Source organism: Lygodium microphyllum, chromosome 14 (genome assembly GCF_053477565.2).
Source record: "Lygodium microphyllum isolate KBCC chromosome 14, Lygodium_microphyllum_v1.1.10, whole genome shotgun sequence".
Lineage (NCBI taxonomy): Eukaryota > Viridiplantae > Streptophyta > Polypodiopsida > Schizaeales > Lygodiaceae > Lygodium > Lygodium microphyllum.
In genome coordinates this window covers 15,804,238-15,826,096 of record NC_141148.1, presented here as the reverse complement: position 1 = coordinate 15,826,096, position 21,859 = coordinate 15,804,238, and the positions used below count along the sequence as shown (strand labels likewise).

Below are 21,859 nucleotides of genomic sequence, written 5' to 3'. Positions count from 1 at the left end.
ACCATTTTAAATATCTATGGGCAAGACTTGTCTTTAATACATAGGGTAAGGTAATTACACCATGGGATTGCCATTATCTAAGGTCCATTCCAAAAAAGGGAGAGAATCCCTCTACCTCGAAACCAACAAGTCAAAGGATGAACTCACTCGCAATGCTTGTCAATTTTCTTGACGAGGAACTCTTGAATTGTTAGCATTAAAAAGTTGAATCGAAGCAAAAGCAACCTTGGGTTTGATCTTCTTTCTCTAAATAAATAATGAAAGTAACCACTTGGAACATGCATGGTATTTGCTCACATAGTAAGCAACATGGCATGTGGTGCATTTTGCATGATAATCAATGGGATGTTTTATGTGTTGTTGAGCATAAGAGTCACAATGATGCAGGCAAGATTGTGGGCTGCCATGGGTTTTGCTTGTTTTATGTTGGGGGGTTTGCATACCATTACTTTGGTGTGCTCATGGTTGTTCATGAGAGATTTTAGTCAGTCTTAATCAAGAATGATGTTTATGGTCATTTTCTAGTGGTTGAAATCATGTTCAAAGGGGAGATCCTATGGCTAGTGGGTCTTTATGCCCCGAATAATCCCTTGTCTAGACATGGTTTGTAGATTGGCAGCATGTGTGGCACTTGGTAGACCAAGTTTGTTGATGGGAGATTTCAATATCTATATTGATGCATCATAGTCTACCACTGAGCATTTGGTGATGGGTACTCTCAAGAGTTGTGTTTGGCATGAGCTTGCTTTGCCTATTCTTAAACAAGACATTTGGTCTTGGATCTAACCACCATCAAATCTAAGATTTGAATGGGATGCAATGGCAGTGGAGAAGGAGAAGAGGAAGATGCGGTAGAGAAGAGAACACACAATGTAGGTGCTGTCAAGAATGATATGACAACCTTATTACACTATCTCATATATATGAATAAAGAATATGGATGGTCAATGTACATGGGTAGGCCCAAGGGCCTTTTACCCCAACAACCTCCCACTAAAAGGCCAATGGCCCAGGGAGTGAAAAAACAAAGAAAAAAGGAAAAGAGACAAGGTGAGAAATCATGACATCTCACCCAATTCCCAATTGGAAAGCAAGCTGTGCAATAAGCGGGAACCTCTGCCAAAGAAAAGTCAAGCATCCCGAGTCCATGACATCTAGGAGACAAGTGATCTTGCAGCTCCATACAATGGAGCAATCCAAGAATGCTTCTCATGAAGCAAGCACAACTCATGAGTGCAAGGCTATAATGCATTAGTATCAAAGTAGCGCATAGCATCAACGCGGCGCATAGGAGACAATTGAGAGCACATAGACTCTCCAAAGTCAATCATAGGAGAAGGGCCAGCATCTCGAACACATGTCAGATGGGGTCTCAAGAGAATATGCAGCCTCAATGAAGCAGAAGACTGACATACGGCTGTAGCATCAACCATAAAGCACACTGAACGCACATCAAGAGGCTTGAGAGATGTTTGCATCTCATAAAAGATAGCATGACGATTGTGTATAACCTGCTGGGCATCCAAATCCCATAACCTATAAGCCTGAAATTCACCATCTCCATAACCAAGGAGGATACATCTGCGTGACATAGGCATATCTGGCATACATACAAATGCCTAGCAGCCAAACATCCTCAAGTAATCATAGGATGGTCTCATGCCACTCCATGCCTCGTGTGGTGCAATACCATCCAAAGTTAGACACGATGTCATATTAAGCAAGTAGACTGTCGTCATAAGGGCCTCAGCCCAAAAGCCATAAGATAACCTAGCTATGGTAAGGATAGAAGCAATCTTTGCCTGTAGAGTCAAGCACACGCCATGAGCAATCCCGTAATACCGTGGTATAGGAAATCAATGCCAGATTGTTGACAATAGGACTAAAAGCTGGGAGATTTAGCATGACTCTCATAATCCATCTGCAAGCACTTAGGCTTGTAACCAGCAGAATCCATAAACTTATCAAGCTTAACTCTGCAACATCCTCAATCCGTACCAAGGGAAAAACCCAAACACAGTGGGTAGCATGATCCACGAAAGTCATAAAGTATGATGCTCCACCAAGTGACTGGCAAGGCATAGGTCCATATACTACACAATGGAAAAGATCTAGAGGATCAAGCCTCTCATGATCGCCATAAGCCAAAGGGGCTCTACAAGGACCATAAGTACAATTAGGGCAAGCATCAAGATCTACATGTGACAAAGGAGGCATCATGGAGTCTGAACGAGGCAAGATCTCCATCTCTCTACGGTGCACATGGCCTAGGCGATAATGCCATAACAATGCATCTGGTATTCGGATAACTGCAACCATAGAATCTCCCACATGAGAGACATGCACTAGGTAATGAGAACCAACTCTAGAACCTCTGGCCAAAACCAAGCAACCACGACATATCTTTCATGACCTATCCTGAAGAGATACAGAGTTACCTACATCATGCAACAACTGATAGATAGACATCAAGCTTTTACTAAGCATAGGAACATGTAATACATCGTGGAGCACAAGAGAAGTCCCATCAGGCAAAGCTAGGTGTATGTCCCCTGTACCAACAATAGCATAAGTCTACTCAAGGCCCAAATCAATACATCTGTCAACCTCCCTATAAGAAGAGAACCATGCTCTATGAGGGATAACATGACAAGAGGATGAAGAATCCAACAACCAATCAAAGACATAGGCCTGATCATTGAGCAAGTAAGCTGTAGGAAAACAAGACGACAAGGCTACATGCTCAACTGCATCATCACGGGTAACTGCATGTACCTCACCACTAGTAAGAGTGGTAACACCTGCTGCATCTGCTGTATCTTTGACTTTCTGCTTATGTCGAGTCCATGTCTGTCTCTTCTGCTCTCTAATCCATCTAAAGCATTTTCTTTGAGCATGCCCAAGCTTCCCACAATGTAAGTAAACAACATCTGAAGTAGAAGAACCTGTAGAAGGCGACAAGGAATCCAAGTCATCATGAATAGGGCTATCCACATCAAAGGAACTCAAAGAGTCTAGGGCTATCCCAACATAGGGAACCTGCTCATCAAGACAGCTGCTATGGGAGCTTTTGCTCAACTGCCAAGACCCACTGACTGCTTATTGTTTCAAGAGTTCCAAGCCGAGCACTAATGGCTATCTCTCACATAGCTGACGCGCCATCCATATCTACAGGTATAGTGAGCTTACATCCATGCCATTCGAGTTACCCCCTCTTCCGCGCACTCCGGTAGCTCCACGATCCAAGTGCAAGCTTCAAGCAAGCTCCATCCTCAAGCTCCATGCTCCAAACTCCATCACGGCAAGCAAGAGAAGAGAAGAAGAGAGGAGAAGATGGAGAGCTTCTCCTCCTCGGTCCCTCACCCTCACACACTCACTCCCTCACACTCTAACACTCCCTCTCTCAAGCACAAGCTCAAGCAAGCAAGAAGAAGAAGAAGAAGAAGAAGAAGAGAGCCACTTTTTGCCACACACAAGAATGAGCTTCTCATTCACTTTTCAACTTTATATACAAAACCCTAAATCCCTTTTGGGTGGTCATCCCCTCTTCCCTTTTTTACATGGCCGCTCGTAGCCTAGGCCTTTTTTCCCATTGTCCTTATATCTTCCTAGCTTTCTTTCCACCACCCATCTACATTTACAATTTGCACGGGTGAGAGCCCCGGTGCTCCTTGAATTAAACTGCGGTGCGCTTGCGCTATTTTACACAAGTTTGTCTTGCGCTTTTCCTGGTGCGCCTTTGCCTTCCATTTCTCTTTTACAAGATTTTAGGGTGCGCCTTTGTATTTTAAAATGCACCTTTTCCCTTTTGCAGCTGCCTTGGACATTTAAGGTTGCCCTTGCGCTTTTGGCCTTTTCTTCGTGTTGGGGTTAACAATTGCCAGTAGAAGCACAAGTGGTAGAAGCATGCTGTTGCAAGTACTCTTCCATCCTCACTGGAGAGGGAAGCACAGAAGCATCAACCAGGGATGTAGAAGCTCCCACATGAAAAAGAATCGTAGCTAAATGCATGACATAACCAACCACAATAGTGTAAATGACAAGACATTTATCAAAATATCATACGGTATTTAGCCATAACCATAATGGCAAGCATGACTCTACAGTACATCAGACCACATAGTAGCATTCAAGTCAATGCAAGACCGATAAGTGGCATAAGAGCTCTAGGAGAAGCCCAAGTATCTGTACAACAACATTCAAATAGGTGTCTTTGTAAAGTACATGACAGTAGACAAAGTGCATAGCTGGGTAAGCATTAAGAGCAACTGCTCGCAAAAGCAACCCAACTAGCATAGAAGCTAGGCAACACACAAGCAACGAAGCCATAACTGCTAAACCCAAGCACTGTCAAGAAGTCCACTAATCAAGGAGTACCCCGCAAAGAAACAAGCATCAATGAGCAATGAAAGCTCAATAACGAATTGCCAAGACAATGAAGCAAGCACTACTCAAACATGTATCTGCATCCAAGTAAATCCAAGATCCATAATCGAGGCATTAAGAGCTAAATAGCATCCAAGTTGCATATGTGATAAGCCGATCAAATGCAAACTACTCCATAAAATTCTCAAATGCAAGTCGATTCAAGCCCAAGCATCTGCCATACTATAGTCGAACCCAAAAGCATCCACACCAGACACATCAGTCCCATAATGGGTAGCATGGGGCATAAACATTGTCAAGTGAAATGCCAAGTGCAAAGAAAATGATAGTGAACCAAGAATTGAGCTCTACTCTGTGCTCAAGAAGCATCTGGGAGCACAAACATCAAAGTGGTATCATCCAAATACGTCAGCATATCATCCCGAGTAGTCAAGAGCACCCGTAGACCATAGGCATAACCAAACTGGAGGTAAAATAACTTGTCAACCAAGGTAGCATAAATCCTAGCCAACAACGAAGTGTCTGCATCCAAATCAAGGCTCAATTTCTCTCAAATAGCATATCCCGACATAAACCATGATGACCAAGCGTCAATACATCCAATAGGACACCCGAATGTCAACAAAGAGCATTATGCATAAGACATCCCTAATAAAACATTGCTGCCCAAACAATGTATAGCAATAAATCCCTGTATAAATCGAGCTATGGAAGCTCAAACCAAGTCCCAAAGCATCTCAAAACATTGGGCAAACGTTCCCAAATCATCTGGGCATCAAATACCAAGCCTCGGGAGCATCACATAAGCTAAGAGCATGACATTTTCTTACTATAAATCAACTCAGATCTGTTCCACAAAATTTTGTGATCAGAATTTGGCAGATCTGACATCACCATTGCGTCCAAAGCATGCCAAAACCCCAAGTTAAACTCTTACTTTGCCTAAATCAAGTTCCAAATTCTCGAGATATGAGAAAAAATGGGATTTTTGAGCCAGATTTTGAAATAGGTGCAAAAAGAACGTGAGCTGCTACTATGGGGCCTACTGGTTATTTTAAGGATAAGGGGGCAAATAGGGGCATACAAGGTGCCCAATGAAGCCAAGGAACACCTGCAAAGAGCCTATGAGGGTTGGGGAGAGGCGGGAGATGAAATCTTATCGCGGAGGGAAGAAGCCATGGTTGGCATTGAAGCTCCAAGCTCTAGGTCTTCAATCCGGGATGAAGTAATGTCAAGCCAAGCTCCACAATCAAGCTTTGATACCAGTTGAAGGAGATGCAATGGCAATGGAGAAGGAGAAGAGGAAGATGCGGTAGAGAAGAGCACACACAATGTAGGTGCTGTCAAGAATGATATGACAACCTTATTGCACTATCTCATATATATGAATAAAGAATACGGGTGGTCACTATACACCGGCAAGCCCAAGGGCCTTTTACCCCAACAAGATTCACTTTCCACTTGGCGCAACACATCACTACATAGTCTAGACTGGAGCATATCTATGTCATGCATGATGATGCCTTCATGCCAAACACTATATTAGGGAATTTGGAAATTTTCATACACTTTAGGAACCCCCGATACCTTTATTGTTTGACCACATGGTCAAATCTTGTTGTCTTAGTTAAAGGTGGAGTCTACCCTATATTCTATATAAGCTACCTTCCCAAATCCCACATTCAAGTATGGACCAAGATTTAGTCATGTGGTCAAATATTTATCACTTATTCAAAATTGGGACTTGGGAAATTCCAAAATTCTCTAATATGGTGAAAGAACTTGGACATGAAAGTCTTGCAATGCAACGCCTTGTCGAACCATTTTCCTATACAATTTGAGATGCTTGCACAATTGGTGGTTCCTTTGTGTAATGTCCAAGCAAGCTTCCATTGCACTTCAATTCGTCTTATTTGGAGCACCCTTTTTTCAATGGTTCTATGGGGCAATCGCTTGACTAATTTGTATCCAATTTCCTGCCAAGAGGAGCTCACTCCTTTTAGCAATTGTTTGGTAATGTAGAAAGGGTCACCTGACAATATGGCATCCATCATGCATCCCTTTGTAGATAACATTGATACATGGAAGAGGAACTATTAGCCTTGGTGCATTCATTACTTCAGGAGTTCCAGAATGATATATTCTTATCCTCATTAGCTATGCAATTGGTTGATCTTATCTTGTAGTTCTAATTGAGATCTTATAAGCAGGCTAAACCAAAATCTTTGACTGGAAATTTGCAAGATGCCTCATAGCAGTCTCATAAATTCTTTCGATGTCTGCTTTTGTCCCCTACTTGTGAGAATATGGTCAGACTACAGCATCTAGATGGATACATGGTTAGAGATCCGCGGTCCATTGTTTGCATGTGTCGTGACTATTTTCTAGAGCTTCTTGGCTCAGGCCGAGCATATTTCTATAGTAAGCTTGGCTTTTTATGCTTTGGTTAGGGACCACATTTCATTTGACATAGGAATTGAATTGAAAAGTGACATTCATGAGGATAAGATCATGGATGTCATATTGCACTTGCCCATGGATAAAAGTCTCGACTAGGATGGCCTCACTAATGAATTTTTTGAGACCTATGCCACTCATATGGCAAAACATTTGGCTATGATGTGTCTATAGGTTTGGCAATGGGAGCTATGCCAACATCATGGAAGGAGGGTTATTGAATTGATCCCAAATGTGCCATCTCCATCAATGTTGAAACATTGGAGACTTACCTCCTTAATGGGATCAATGTATAAAATTTTCTCTAAAGTGTTGGCTAACTGCCTCCATAAGCGTCTCCTTGCCATTGTTCACCCCAATCAATATGGCTTCATTAAGGGTAGAAACATTTTACATAATGTGTTAAATGTGCAAATGGGAATTAACTGTGCCAACAAGCACTCTAACCAAGAGGTGGTTTTGGTGTAGTTGGATTTGGAGAAAGTTTTTAATTATTTGAATAGGTCCTTTCTTGCAAAATTAATGCATTCTATGGGTTTTGGGCCACACATGTCGTAGTTGATCTATATCATTAATGTTGATGCTTCTTCTAAGGTTATGTGAAATAGTGGTGTTATTGAACCCTTCCCCCTTGCATGCTCGATCCGACACGGCTATCCATTGAGCCCTTTGTTTTTTTTCTTGGCAACACATTTGGTGCTCATCATATTATCCCATATGGTGAGCACTTAGCAGTTGGTGGGTTTATCTCTTCCTTTTGGATAGCATTTGTTGCATAGCCACTAGTAGATGACACCTTCATGTTCTTGCATGTAGAGAAGGACAACCTTTGTAAGACATTGGATGTTTGGAACACTGTTTGGGCATGTTTCTGGTCTCCATGTTAATGCTACAAAATCATCCCTAATCAATTTTACTAAATCTGACACCCAATCCTTGGGATGCTAGGGGTGGTGATGCATTGTGGCAATGCTGTTAGACACTTGGGATATCCTTTAGGTGTTGATGTTTAGTCAAAATACTTGATGGAATGGATTCCCTGAAAGATGGAAGCGAATTTCATATAGTGGAAAACGCAGGCGTGGTCATTTCATGTGTGCCTCAAAGTAGCCCGGGCCATCATACTATCCACGCTTACTTACTTCTTACTACTTTTGCCTTGAAACACCACTTATTTGAATGATCTTACCACAAACATATCTATTTTATCTTGTGGAAAAGGGACTTTGTGTATGCAGGTATCTCTTGGATTTCTTGGAGCCATGTCTGCACCCCGAAAAGCATGGGTGGTGGGGCAATTTTGGATGTGTAGACCCATACGGTGGCCCTTCATTTGCCACTCTTCAGAGCAATGTGTACTGATTGTCATCCATAGGTCTTTATAGTTCGATTTTCCTTGGAAGACTAAGATATTGTACATGGTAACATCGGCATATAGGCATCATGGTGGCATGTTCTTAATTCTAATGCTCACTTCTCCACATCCTCCTCCATTTTGGTGAATCATTTGGTTTCTTCTTGGAGGCTCATTCTTCAAAAGACCTATTAGCATCTTGCAAATGATTGCTAGGAGGCAAATTCCTTTTAGTTGAAATCGTTGGCGATGTCGTGGTTGTTCTCTTGGGATGAGAAATAAGAGGATAGGCCCAAATTCAATCATATGGCACATCTAGGTTTGTCTTTTGTTGTCGATGCCTCTTTGATGAGTTGTGGGGGGTTGATGTCTTTCCATACGACCAAGAGACTTTTTAGGATTCCTTGTGGATATTGTGACTTATGGGATTGGATTGAAAGGTTGTTATAGCCTATGCAACCTTTTTTGCACTCGGATATTGCCCTTGATAAGATTGGGATCTTGCTAGCTGTCTTTGTCTTCAAAAGGCTTCAACTAACCAAGTGGCCTATTCAATGCAATTTGGGGCATGCATAAATCCAAGGTTTAGTGGAAAATCTATGTGATAGAAGGATGGTTAAACAAGATCCCATTCAAATGCAAGGTCTTGGTGTGGAGAGTGATCATTTGGTGGGCTTTCCCTTGCTTCGGCCCTTTCTAAGCACCAAATCTCAAATGGCAATTGCTTTTTTTGTACAACTAATACATGGAATATTTGCATCATAGATTTATTTCATGCCCTTTTGGCTAGGAAAATTAAGGGTCTTTTAACAAATATTTGGCCAAGCAATTGTTGGTCTATTGTTGTACCCTTTTGATTGGGTTTTTGCCAAGGCCAAATATCCCACCATGATGCAGCCACATGTGATGGTCTTGTTTCATTTTTTTGAAATTTGGGGCTGTTGGCATAATTGGGTCTAACTTAGGTTCGGACTCATTTTGGTGGTCGGGTAAGATAGTGAAGCCACAAGCAAAATGATAAGAATCAAGATAGTATAGATTCACACGACAAACAACAGAGGCGGATTTTCCATGACCACTAGCCATTCTCTTAGACAGGCGCAAAAATTGATGGCATTTGAGATGGTGATATGGTTGATTCTTGGAAGTTGAACATGCTAAATGGATAGAAAAATATCTCAATTTTCTGCATTGTGCTCTAATGTGAAAACAAGCTGAAGCTGCATGAGTTGGAAAATTTACATGGGCATGGACGGTCTTTTAAATTAGCCTCTCTCGGTGTATGCACTGTGTTAGCATTTATTAATCCGTCTCGTTTGAATCCCTTTGACATGAATCGAGAGTCGAGAGTCGAGACTAATCTGTCTTGTTTTTGAGAAAATCGTAGGTAATCCATGATCCCAGGCCCTTCAAAAATTCAAAGGCTCTGGAGTCTGGAGTCTGGGCTGTGGGCACTTGGCACTGGGGCGAGATGACAAAAAGTAGTTTTCATCTCCAGTGTCCCTCCTCTAGGCTCTCATTTTACGTAGGGAGGAAGAAAGTTCAAAACCAAAAGCGTCTTCAGTTTGACAGTTTGCACTGTGCAGGGTGGTGGGTCGGAGACCGATGATGAAGATGAGAAAGGGTCGCTGTAGCTACAGTACAAAATCCAACACACTTGACTTTTTTTGGCTTGGCGTGTGAAACCAGGACTCGGGAGTGTTTGAGGGGTGCGAAAGTCACACACACACACACACTCTCTCTCTCTCTCTCTCTCTGTCTCTGTCTCTCTGGGCTTGGGGTTTGAAATTTGTGATTGAGTGGTGAGCTTCTTGTAGGCTTGTAGGTATACACCGAACACGAGGACATCTCACTTTTTGACAATGCGGTTTGAGTTTTTAACCGCTCTTTTACACGCCTCTCATTTGCATTTCATTTCATGCCTATATGTAACAACAAACTCGCTTCTCTCACTTGTCACTTGCAGGCTCACTCTCTCGCTCTACCAGTACTAAGTAGTATCCAGTACTATTTCATCACACTCACATGGAGCTTCCAATCCTGTCTTGAATTACTCTCTCTCTCTCTCTCTCCAAGTGGTAGCCAGCTATAGAGCGAAGCAGTACAACCCATCATTCCTTGGTCTTCCTGTCGTCCTTTCATTGCACAGAGCCTCTCTCTGCCCTGGCTCATGTTGATTATATGGACGTGCAGAAATATAGTAGTAGACAGACACTCAAGCCTAGACTGTATACGAGGGCTCTGAATGCCTGCAAGCATGTCATGATGAAACCCTGAGGCCATTACGTGCCTCGAAGAGCTTGTCCTCTCTCTCTCTCTCTCTCTCTCTTTTCACGTTTGCAACTTTGCGCCCAAACCGCCATGAATGCTTGCCTTGAGAGTCCCCGCGATCATCAGCCCAAAGTAGAGACCCTGAGCTTGAAAGAAAGGCCTAACAATAGCATGGCTGCCCCAAGGGCCAACTCCTGCTCTTCCAAGCTTTGTCCTTTCAATTCCCACCACCCACACGATGCTGTGTCAGAATGTGCATTCCGCTCTTTCATCAGTCCAGAAGAGCAAGCAGTCAGATTTGTGCATAGAAATGTTGCCCTCACTAAGCTCAATTCCGACAATGCTGCAGAGGGATGTAGGCTTCAACAAAACAGAGAGCTCTCCTCTTGTTTAACTCAAGGAAATCGGGGAAGCTATTGCAGCATGGCTCCTCAAAATGGGCCTACTACCAATAGTGGGAACGATCAGGCCGGGTGCACCGTACAGGCAGCAGCAGCAAGAGGCGAGGATAACAATAGCAATAGCAGCACATGGGGCAGTCTAATTAATGGTGGAGGAGCTGCAGTGAGCAAGACCGAGTCATGGAGGTCATCCCCTGCTTCATGCCAGTCATTCAATGAGACGAATGCTGCATTGCAGAGAGCTTTGGGCTCTATGAAGAAGGTTTCAGGAGAGCCAGAAGCTGTGAAGAAGAAGAAAGGTAATCACATCCCCAACAACAGCAGCACTAATGGCAGTTCAATCACAGGCTCTGAGGCAAGAACCATGTCCATGAGAGAGAGAGGAAGATGGGGCAACAAGAACATGGCAGGCAAGGATGCTTACAGCTGTGTCATGCCAGTTTGTATTCCACAGACTGCCAATGTTAGAGGAGGTTTAAACAACATCCACGGGGGAGCCTCTTCTTCCTCGGTTTTTTCCTGTTCTTCCACAATGGCTTCTGGTCAGCTTCACCGAGTCCAATGCCTGCATTGCGGGAGCTTTTCCACCACTCCGATGGCTGCTGGCTGTGGCGGCACCAAAGCTCGCTCTCAATCTTTCAGAAAGTTAAAAGATTACAGCTGGCAGCAAGAGCTGCTACAAGAGAAGCTTGTGAACAAAGTCGAAGGGTCAGCAGCCCCTCAGCCCAAAGTAGCCGACAACCAACAGGAAGCTGATGTTCCTCGGGCCCGAGCCGTGTCATTGACAGTCGATCATACTCAGCTTCGGCATCGGCATCATCAACCTTCTCTTTGTTGCAAGCATCATTACAGCTCCCTTCCTGCAGTTGACGACAACGAATTCGCCATGGCTTGGCAGAACCAAATGCCTCTGGCGAGTCAACATTCTCCTGGCTGTTATAACCATGATCAGATGCTCTGGAGAGGAGGCAGCGACCAGTGCAGTTGCTGTAGTTGCCACTGCCACTGCCTGCATAACCATAACTGCTGCTCGAGGTTCCACGAGTCGGTTCAATACATGAGCGATCATCACAGATCAGTGTTGGATATGGAAACGTTCTCGGGCCCGCTGGGTTACGTGAGCGAGAGCAAAGACATGGCTTTGATAATGGAAGAAGAGGCGGATCAAATCAGCAGAGCGCATCAAGGCAGGGCGTCAAGCAGCAGCAGCAGCAGGTGGAGTACAATCCTTTGGTGGAAGGCGAGGGACAAAAGAGGAGGCAACAAGCAGCAGCAGATGGGCGGCGGCGGGAACGTGAAGCGGGCGGGGCAACCAGTAGGACGCATGGGCAGGGAGGAGGAGGAGGAGGAGGAGGAGCTCGTGGAGGCCCACAAAAAGCCTCCTGCTGCTGCTATTTCTTCTTCGACAGTCCAGTGTGAGACATGCGGGCAGCGGCTTTGGGTCCACGCCAGCTCTGGTGGGGCTGGGGGTCGGCTGTGCGGCGAGTGCCTCGAAAGATTAGCCAACAACGCGAATGCTAATCACGCTTCAATGCATACAAGAAATAATTGCAAGGGGCCCAGCACCTCCACCTCCACCTCCACCTCCACCTCCACCACCAACGGGAACATAGGAGGCGGCCGACCAGCAGGAGAGCGCGGGCGCCCCCGCCCCACGGAGGTGCAGGATGGCGTTAATCTGGATTATTTCTACGGCAGCTGTACTTCTAATAACAATAACAACAGTAGTAGGCCCGCCGTTCCTCGCTCTTCTTCTTCTTCTGCTCGGCCGCCCTATCACTCTTCTTCTTCTACTTATTACTACTATTGTCCTACTTCGAACAAGCCCACCAAGAAATGGCGTCTTGTAAAGCTATGCCGCTACCTTCTCGGTTTCCCTGTGCAACGCTAACAGCTTAGCTACCTCCTCCGAGTCTCTTCCTTTTCCAGCTATTGCTTCTTCAGCGAAGACGATGCAATGCCTTCCATTGCTATTGGTTTCCTCAGAGGATGGAATAATGGGCCCAATCTGTACCCACTTCCCTACTTTCTCAAAAACTATCGCACTGGTTCACGTCTTCTTCTCTATACGTTGTTGAACGTGTGTAAGCGCCATGTTTGGAAGGTGTGAACGATGACTCTCATAGATAGGTCAACACTTACCAAACTAAAATAGATGCTTGCAACACTAAGTTTTAGTGATCATGTAAATAGAAGACATCATTATGGATTTGTATTGTTAGCGTCGACCATTACAACTTGGTAAGCTGATGAGGTGGTTCTTCTTCATAGAATTACCCTTAGTTAGCTCGCCCACTTTGAGGCTTGTTAAGAGTTGATTTAGCTTTGCTGAAGTTCATTTTTTTGCTTAAATCTTTCTCGTTCTTTTTAAAATGATACTTTCCTTGCTTTTTAAGTTTAAAGGAGTGTAAGGAGCTCTTCTCTTGACAAATAGAAGGGCAATGCTCTACTGCACTCTAGTGCCCCCTTGATTGCCAACTCAACATGTGATCCCATTACATGTAGTAATAGTAGGCCAATCTTTGCAAAATTCTTCCAAATCACTAATGAATTCCCTAAATCCTCGAGCCAAAAATCTGGCGCACAATAACTAAGAAAGTTAATCCAAACGGATTCCACTTTCTAGGCAATTCCTTAATATATGTATCAGCTTCACATTAGCTCCATATTAGCATGAGAATATCTTAGATAGTGGGTAGAGATTACATCGTGTTTTGCTAATTTTTGTCGCACAAAACCAATCCAATCATGCATTTCCTTAAAAACAACCTTTGTTTTAAGGGCACTTTTTATTTCCAAAGTTCATTAAAATTGTGTTCTGCCAATTTAAGGATTTGTACAAGCTCTAGAGTGGAGGCATAATATAGCTATGAACCTTTATAGATGTGATATCATGGATGTTTGATCCTCTATTGCTCAATTTTAGTTGAAATTTTTGATCCAAGGAGATAATGTTTCCAAGTATTGAATGTGATAACAACAGTATACACTCCTTTGTCACATGTGCCATAATGACCTTTAGATCCTTTACATTGTGGCTTTCATGTACATTGGGATGGCTACCTTGCATATGCATAGATCCCAATCCTAGAATAATAGCATTGGTAAAAATGACAAAGAAAGGTTTAGTTGAATCAGGCAATTGCAATACTCGTAAATAACCCCTTAATCTTTTAAAAGCACAAATTTTACATCAAGAAAAGATTGCAATTTGTGAACAATCTTAGGTATCAACCATTTATGAATATCTTCTATCTTCTTAGGATATAGTATACTAGTAATTTTAAACACAATATGACCTAAGTATTCAATCTCACCTTGAAAGGAAGTACATTTCTTAAGATTTCCATAAAGTTTAGTTGGTTTCAACAATTTGCAAACAAGTAAGAGGTGTTCTTTCTACTCCTTTCAAACTTTTTAAATTCACAATATCCCTAGAGGAAACATGTATGAAATATGTACATTTAAGAAAAATTTGATTCATCATTCTACTAAATGTAGGTGGTGTATCAATAAGTCAAAAGGGTGTGATCAAATTTTCATAAATGAAAAAATTAACTATGAAAAGTAGTTTCACAAAAGCTCCTAAGATATCCTCATCTGATGATAACCCAATTTCAACTTAACTTTTATTAAAAACAATAGCTTCCTAACATTTATAATCTATTTAAAACATCATTTACTCTAGGGATTGGAATACATTAGGGGAGTTTTAAGATCTTGTTTACTCTAGGGATTGGAATACATTAGGAGAGTTTTAAGATCTTGAAAATGCATTGTTATGATACTCTCGTAGTCACATCAAACCTAGAAATCTAGGTTGCGATAAAGATGACAAAGATTGTCATAATGAAGATCTTACTCATCCTCATTAAAGTGAAAATTAATATTCAATTTGAATTTTGTTTGACGTTTGATTATTTCTCTCCATTATCACTCTCTTCTTTCTTTTCCATTCTTACTAGTTTCTTCTTCATTTTCCTTCTTGTTTCTAATTTGCATAGTTTTTCAATCCAATTTTCTAATTATATCCTTAGCTATAGATTAATTATCCACCAATGATCTCTGTAGCTCTAGTAAAAGACCTCTCTATCATCTTCACTAGGCCGCTTCATAAAGCGATAAGCGAAGTTGTGCAAACTTCACTCAATAATCAATTTCTCCTCTCTCTTTTCTCTTTCCCCTCTCTATTTTTAAGATGTTTCATCTCTCTCTCTCTCTCTCTCTCTCTCTCTCTCTCTCTCTCTCTCTCTCTCTCTCTCTCTCTCTCTCTCTCTCTCTCTGTCCAATTCTCTCTATAAATCCTCTTTCTCGCTCTCTCTATCTCTACTTTTTGTTTTATTTTTATTTTCTCTCTCTCTCTCTCTCTCTCTCTCTCTCTCATATTATAAATTAGAGAATGCCATATATACATACAATCTTACCTATACACGACTCTAAGAAGATCCATGCTTGCTCTCCCTCCCTCCCCCCCCCTCCCCCCTCTCTCTCTCTCTCTCTCTCTCTCTCATCAAACTCAAAACTAAAAGTAGTTTATGAAATTTATAATACAGAACGTCGAACATAGAAACAATCTCTTCTATTATGCACCATACTTACAAACCTTCCTCTCTACATGAATGTAAGAAATCATGCACTTGCTTCACGCGATATTTAGAAACAACAATGTTATACTGAAATGGGTTATAATTGAAACAAAGACCAATCACCACAAAAAGAATTTCTCTAAGAGACTTGGTTGAAACGAAGTTCTCTCCTTTTTTGAGAAATCATTCTTATCTCCAAGCAAGATATTCATAGGCAAAGTAGGCTCCAATATCTTTGGTCTCTTTCCACCAATCATGACATGATGGGAAGATATAAGGCATCCTACCTTCCATTAGCAAGCCACAAAAGCCAAGTATAAGACACCCGACTGTTTCCAAGCACCATAGGTAAATGATTGATGCCAACCAAAAAAGACAATGTCTCCAATATGCCTAATAGAAACAAAGCTTCCTCTTCTTTGAGGAATCATTAGCAAAATCTTCATCCTTGAGTAAAACATATAAAGGTGAAGTCGGGAATGATCCCATAGTTTCTATTGGCAATCGCATGGGTGACGTGATAGTCTTACCTCTCTCTTTAGCACATGCATTGGAACAAAAATCATAATATAAGTACGTTGAATAACTAACAAAGACCATTTCATTCTAACAATAATAATACTTGGTCAAACATTTGAGAATCATTCAATAGATAGATACTAAGAAACATTAATGCAGTGTCACAAAACAACCCAAATCCTTGAACCCATACTTAAAACTATGCATCAGTATCTTATTAGTATGAGAGCATTGAAACCTCTTCTTATGGCCAACCTTGTACATATGCACCCAAAAGCATTGCATGTATCCACAATGTACAACTTCAATAAAAACTCGGAGTTTAATGTCAATATTAACATCATCATATAAACACTCAATGACTCTTGCAAGCGTCCTTATAATATCATTACTCGTTACTGCTGTGCACAACGTACATTGTAGCTCTTTTTGATAGTCAAAAGCCAGGTAATAGTGCCACTCTAGGGTAGGCATCTGCAAAAGTCAAATAAATAGTGAAATACGAAAAAATATTTTACCTCCCAAAAGAGTATGTGCTAATCAAATATGGTACGAATAGCAATTCACACATATGCCAAATCAATGTCCCTACATGGTCATCAATAACTACACCTCTAAAAAGAAAGCAACGCACATTGCTACACCTTTCAAAGCACATCCTTGTATACAATCTTTGTGGTCATATTCCCATCCCTTTCACCCAATAGGACTTTCACACCACATGTGAAGATTTTACCCTTGAAAATGTAATATTCAGTTGACCATGTGTAAATATTGGTGCCTTTAGATAAAGCCCAAGAGTGTGTCCCTGTGACTTGTTGATTGTCATAGCGAATGCCAACCGAATGGAAAACTGCCTCCATTTCATAGTAAATGAAAATTGTTTAACATTGAAAATAAACGTAATTTGGGGAATAAAGACTCGTTCGCCCACATTTCTCCCTATTATTATCTCAACATCTATTACTTTTCTATTAAAATTCATATATATCAACCGTGTACCATTACACATATCCCTTCCTGGGTTTAGGTTTCTAAGAAGAATAATAGGTGCATTTATCTTCAGCACAATAATCCACCTCCAAGGTCCAATGTATTTAAATACTCAACAGAGTACAAAAATGAGTCATTCGTCTATGCAATCGAATCTGCACTATAATACTGTCTAACCTCCCCTAGCATCAGTAGTAATGCATGATCATTCAAAGTAGTCACCTCTGTATTCCGCGAGGCAAGTATAGTCCGCTCACTAAAATATGTTGTGTAGTCACCCACATTGGACATGTCATTGTAGACACTACCAATCAAGGTTTCAATAGACTATCCTTTCAACACCATGCTTGGCGGAACACACAACTTATCACAGTTTTCGATAATACCCACTCCATCCCCTATTCCTTGAATCCAACAAATGAACCCATTGTCCACTACACTACCAGCTATTGACACTCGCATATTTCCAGATAGCCTTAGTACCCCCCTTATGTGATGCCACAAATCAGAGTAACACAATGCATCATTAACAATATCCTCACGTGTCCCCTTTACCGCAATTGGCAAGACCTACCTAAAATCCCCCCCAAATAAAACAACCTTTTCACCAAATGGCTTATCACAACTCACGTCTCTCAAAGTTGGTCATAGGAGCCTCATCCCATAAAATAAAGCTCAATTATCTTAATAATTGAGCAATATCACTTTGAACAGGAATGTTATAGGTGGATCAATTATTTAATTCTACTGGGATTTTACACAGTGACTGAGTTGTACAACCACCTGGTAGAAGCAGGGCAGCAATGCCACATGATATTGTTGCCAAAGCTATACGGCCTCCACTCCGCACCTTTGTAAGCAAGCACTTATAAAGGAAAGTCTTCCCAGATCCACCATGGCCATCCAAAAAGAATACATCCTTAGTATTTGCATCAATATCATCCATAAGTTCAACAAAAGTAATTCTTTATCCTTCGTTCAACATTCCCTCCATGGATTCAGAAACCCTATGTTGTTTCAATGTATTGTATGCATATTCATCTTGCAAAAGGGGGTTAGCATGCAGTTGAGAGTTTGGTTGATGAGGTTCAAGCAACCCATCAAAATCAGAGAGTCTTTGCCCTATATGGTGTAAAAGGTCTTGCAAATGTAACAAAGCCGCGTTAGATGCCTCATAGTGAAGAACACCAAGAGAGGCATGCATGTGTTGTAGTTGCAATCTATACATGATATCCTCTACCATTGGAACCAAAAATCTTTCCCATAGATGGCTAGGCCAAGCTAGCTCACAAAAGACCAAAATTGCAACAAACAAAGCACGGAGTTGAGCATCGATTTGCACAGATGCAACTTATTCCAAGCACACAATATACTCATCATCACTCTCCAATATATCCTTTGCAAGCGTTCCTAAAAGTATCGCATATCACATTATTAAAAGTATGCAAATCTTCAAAAGAAGTACACCCCTGACACTTTGTTAAAAGCATCCACAAATAGTAGAGCTCACCGTAGGTAAGCGCCACAAAATACATCTGACCACATGTATTTCCACTCTTCCTCTTAGTCCACATCTTCGTCATGCATTCCATGCCCAGTACACCGAAAAGTTTTGATACCGAAAATTCCTAGCCTCTAGATGAATGTGATTTCACACAAACCATTCAGTAAAAGTAGTTTTCTAGAGGCTTTCATTATGCACAACATCTGGTATACTATCTGTATCTCAAAACACCACATAATTCTCACCAGGTAAGTGCACTTGCAAATGCTATATATCAGGCTTTTCATCTCGTGAAATGCGTAATCATAGATCTGGTAGCATGCCTCGAAGGTAGAAACATATAGTGCATCCAAATAACTTTGAATCTCATCCACCTCATGAACATTGCCACCATTTCATGCCGAATCAACCCCAATAAAAAATTTGATGGTTGCATGGTCATACCCCTTGTACACATACTTATGCAAACACTTAAACGTCGCTATTGTCGAGCACATCTCCACATTTATGTGTGCATTGTATTTCTTACTCAAGTAAGGATTATATGGAACAACCCATTGATTATCAATAACTTTATCATTTATGATCACAGAGTTTCCATCGTCTCATCTCTTCGATAGATGGAGTAGCCAGAACTATCAACAATTGTCATGCAAGGGCCATGAATGTTGCATTTTGAAATTGCCTCAAATAAGGCTCGAAACTTAACTCTATCCGACAACTCAGTACAAACCAGTCTATCATAGTGACATGCTTCAAAAGGTTTAAAAGACTACTCTAAAATTAGTAAAGTATGAGAATGTGGTAGTCCCCTCTTCTGGAACTCGATCGCAGTAACATAGCCTGCAACCTTTCCAAAGAGATCCTTTCGCAACGTGTATATTAAATCAACATGTTTTTTCTAAAATGGGCGAGCAATCAAATCTGGACGGTCATAAGCACTCTGTCCAAGGGCAACAAAGCATTAGTTATCTCCGACCACTTTGGATTGCATGTCATTGTTATAAAAAGGTCAGGTTTCCCCTTGGCATCGCACTATAGCCATGGCATCCTTATATAATTGATACATGTGCCTTGGTCCACCCGTGAATGATGATGATAAAACTATCCTCTTGCCAACAGAGGCACCAACAATCTACATTAGCCCATTATCATTTTCCCCTACCATGTTTGCCAGGCCTTTGTAGGCCTCCAATCACAACATTGATTGATTTTGGCTACACCAAGTTAGCATGCATCACTCTATATTACAATAAGCATCAACTATAAACTACTGCAATAGTCAACCACCGCGCATATGCACACCTCAGTATCTTCATGTACCTAAAGATGGAATGCATAAAATTGCATTTGGGTAGGTAACACAATTTTTATTGGACAATTCATATATGTTAATAGGAACACTAACATTACTATAGGGAACCTTTATATGCCAACCATCATCTCCCATAGGAAAAAGAAGAACATATAGCATTTGCATATATGCTCTATGCAAGTTTGAAATAGCAACACATCAACCACCCTGAGTGTAAACATGAATATCTCAATGATCAAGAGTATTCTCGTCACCCTGCCCCGATATGATAGTTGCAACCTTAATAGAGCTACGGGAGTAGAGTATTGTTTGTTTGTTCTTTGAACACAAAAAATACTCATTCTTAGTTCTTGCACGAGATTATTTTGTAGTTTCATACCCCCAAACCTAAAAGCATGTGCATATATGTTGTGTCGATGCATCAAACATTGAAGCTCCCCTAGCAAATCTAGTAATAAATCATGCATAACCCCCATCCATTAAACAACTCATGCTCAGTATCATAAACATAGAGTTGTGCAAATCTTGGCATTTTTTAAAGTTGCACATCAAGAAGCATAGGACCTATCTGGTGATAAACAAAGCCATGCACTTTAAAATTCCCATCAATAGGCAGCTTGTCAACATTAGCTCCGAGTGATACAAACGCAAGAGCACTATTGTATGCTCATATGTTATTTTTAAATATCCTTCTCTGAGGGTGCAAACCATGCAACAAATCATGCAATGGCTATGGTGGACATTGCAATTGTGGAAACATTAGTTTTCCATTTCGACATCGGTGCTTTCCAAACAAAATCGACCCTTGCACCCGAGTCTCACATCTCCACAACTTAGCTAAACACCTCTCACATATTTCAGAAAGACTCCCCATGGAATGCACGTCAAGCTCTTAAAATAGCAATATCATTGTTGTTGGATGAACATGTGTTGTATGCAAAGCATGTAAAATGGAGCACAATCCACAATTTTGGGGATCAAAGTTAGCAATATTATCAACACGTGACTCATTAACTACGGAATTTTCCACATTGCGGTGTGATTCCCAACATCACAACCATTTGTTGATGTTAAAATATTAGGCACAACATGGTCAACATGCATCGTAGCCAAATCTATATCAACATAATGTTCAATTGGCTCATTATCTCCATTTACAACTTCAACATGGCAAGACACACTCTCATAAATCGCTCCATTATGATTTTTCCCATTTTGGTAGTTAGACATTGAAATATTATTAACATGTGACTTGATAATCACACGATCAAGGCCATTGCAACCACCCACCAATGGCAAAGCATTCGTCAAATCCACACCAAATCATCGTCGAGCTAGTTCACTATCGCCACTTGCAATCTCAGCATGAAAATGCATACTCCGAACATTATGCATGATTCTTTAGGAGTTAAATGTCAGAATATTAACATGCGACTCACCAATCACATGATTCTCTACATCCATGTGATGTCGGGCACTACAATGATGGCAAAGCATTTGCCATGTCTATACCGAACTGTCATTGGCCTAGTTCATGATGACCACTTGGAATCTCTTGATGAAAAGGCAAGTTCTCAACATCCCTATGAATGGGTCTGCCATGATCTAAAATCCCTTTCCGAGCCCTGAGCCTAGCAATCTTCCGTCACTCATACCTTGTGGAGGTAAGCACACCCCTACAAACACGCAATACATATTCTCTGCTAGTAGCTCGATGCGAACATCGCATATTGATTTGATGGCCACAGAATGTGATATCAACACATTCCATCAAAGGCATGACTCAGCATATATGTACATGTACATTAAATATCAAGACACATAGTACCAAGTCAATGTATCTGAGTCAATGCATTTGTTCCAACTAATAAACAAAACAAAGTAAAATGCAACCACATAAATGATTATCAACACATTTTGTCAATGGCATGGTTTGATTTCAAATTTAAATATATTGGATATATTCAAATATAAAATATAAAACTCAAATATAAATATACCAACCATCATTGGGTTATCAAAACTTCTCCATGTAAACCTCGAGAAAGAGACATTGCATTGTACGTACTTAAA

General features: G+C 41.2%; 1 protein-coding gene across 1 annotated transcript; it reads left to right on the top strand.

Annotated features, from left to right (window-relative positions):
• The first annotated feature begins 10,168 nt into the window (after positions 1 to 10,168).
• On the top strand, positions 10,169 to 13,182 carry LOC148025353 (uncharacterized). The gene has a single exon (XM_087692408.1). The coding sequence runs from the start codon at positions 10,559 to 10,561 to the stop codon at positions 12,758 to 12,760; it is 2,202 nt and encodes a 733-aa protein (XP_087548534.1). The 5' UTR covers positions 10,169 to 10,558; the 3' UTR covers positions 12,761 to 13,182.
• The last annotated feature ends 8,677 nt before the right edge of the window (positions 13,183 to 21,859 follow it).

Excerpts from the sequence above, each read along its gene's own strand:
- LOC148025353 (XM_087692408.1), top strand. The coding sequence starts at position 10,559 with ATGAATGCTTGCCTTGAGAGTCCCCGCGATCATCAGCCCAAAGTAGAG.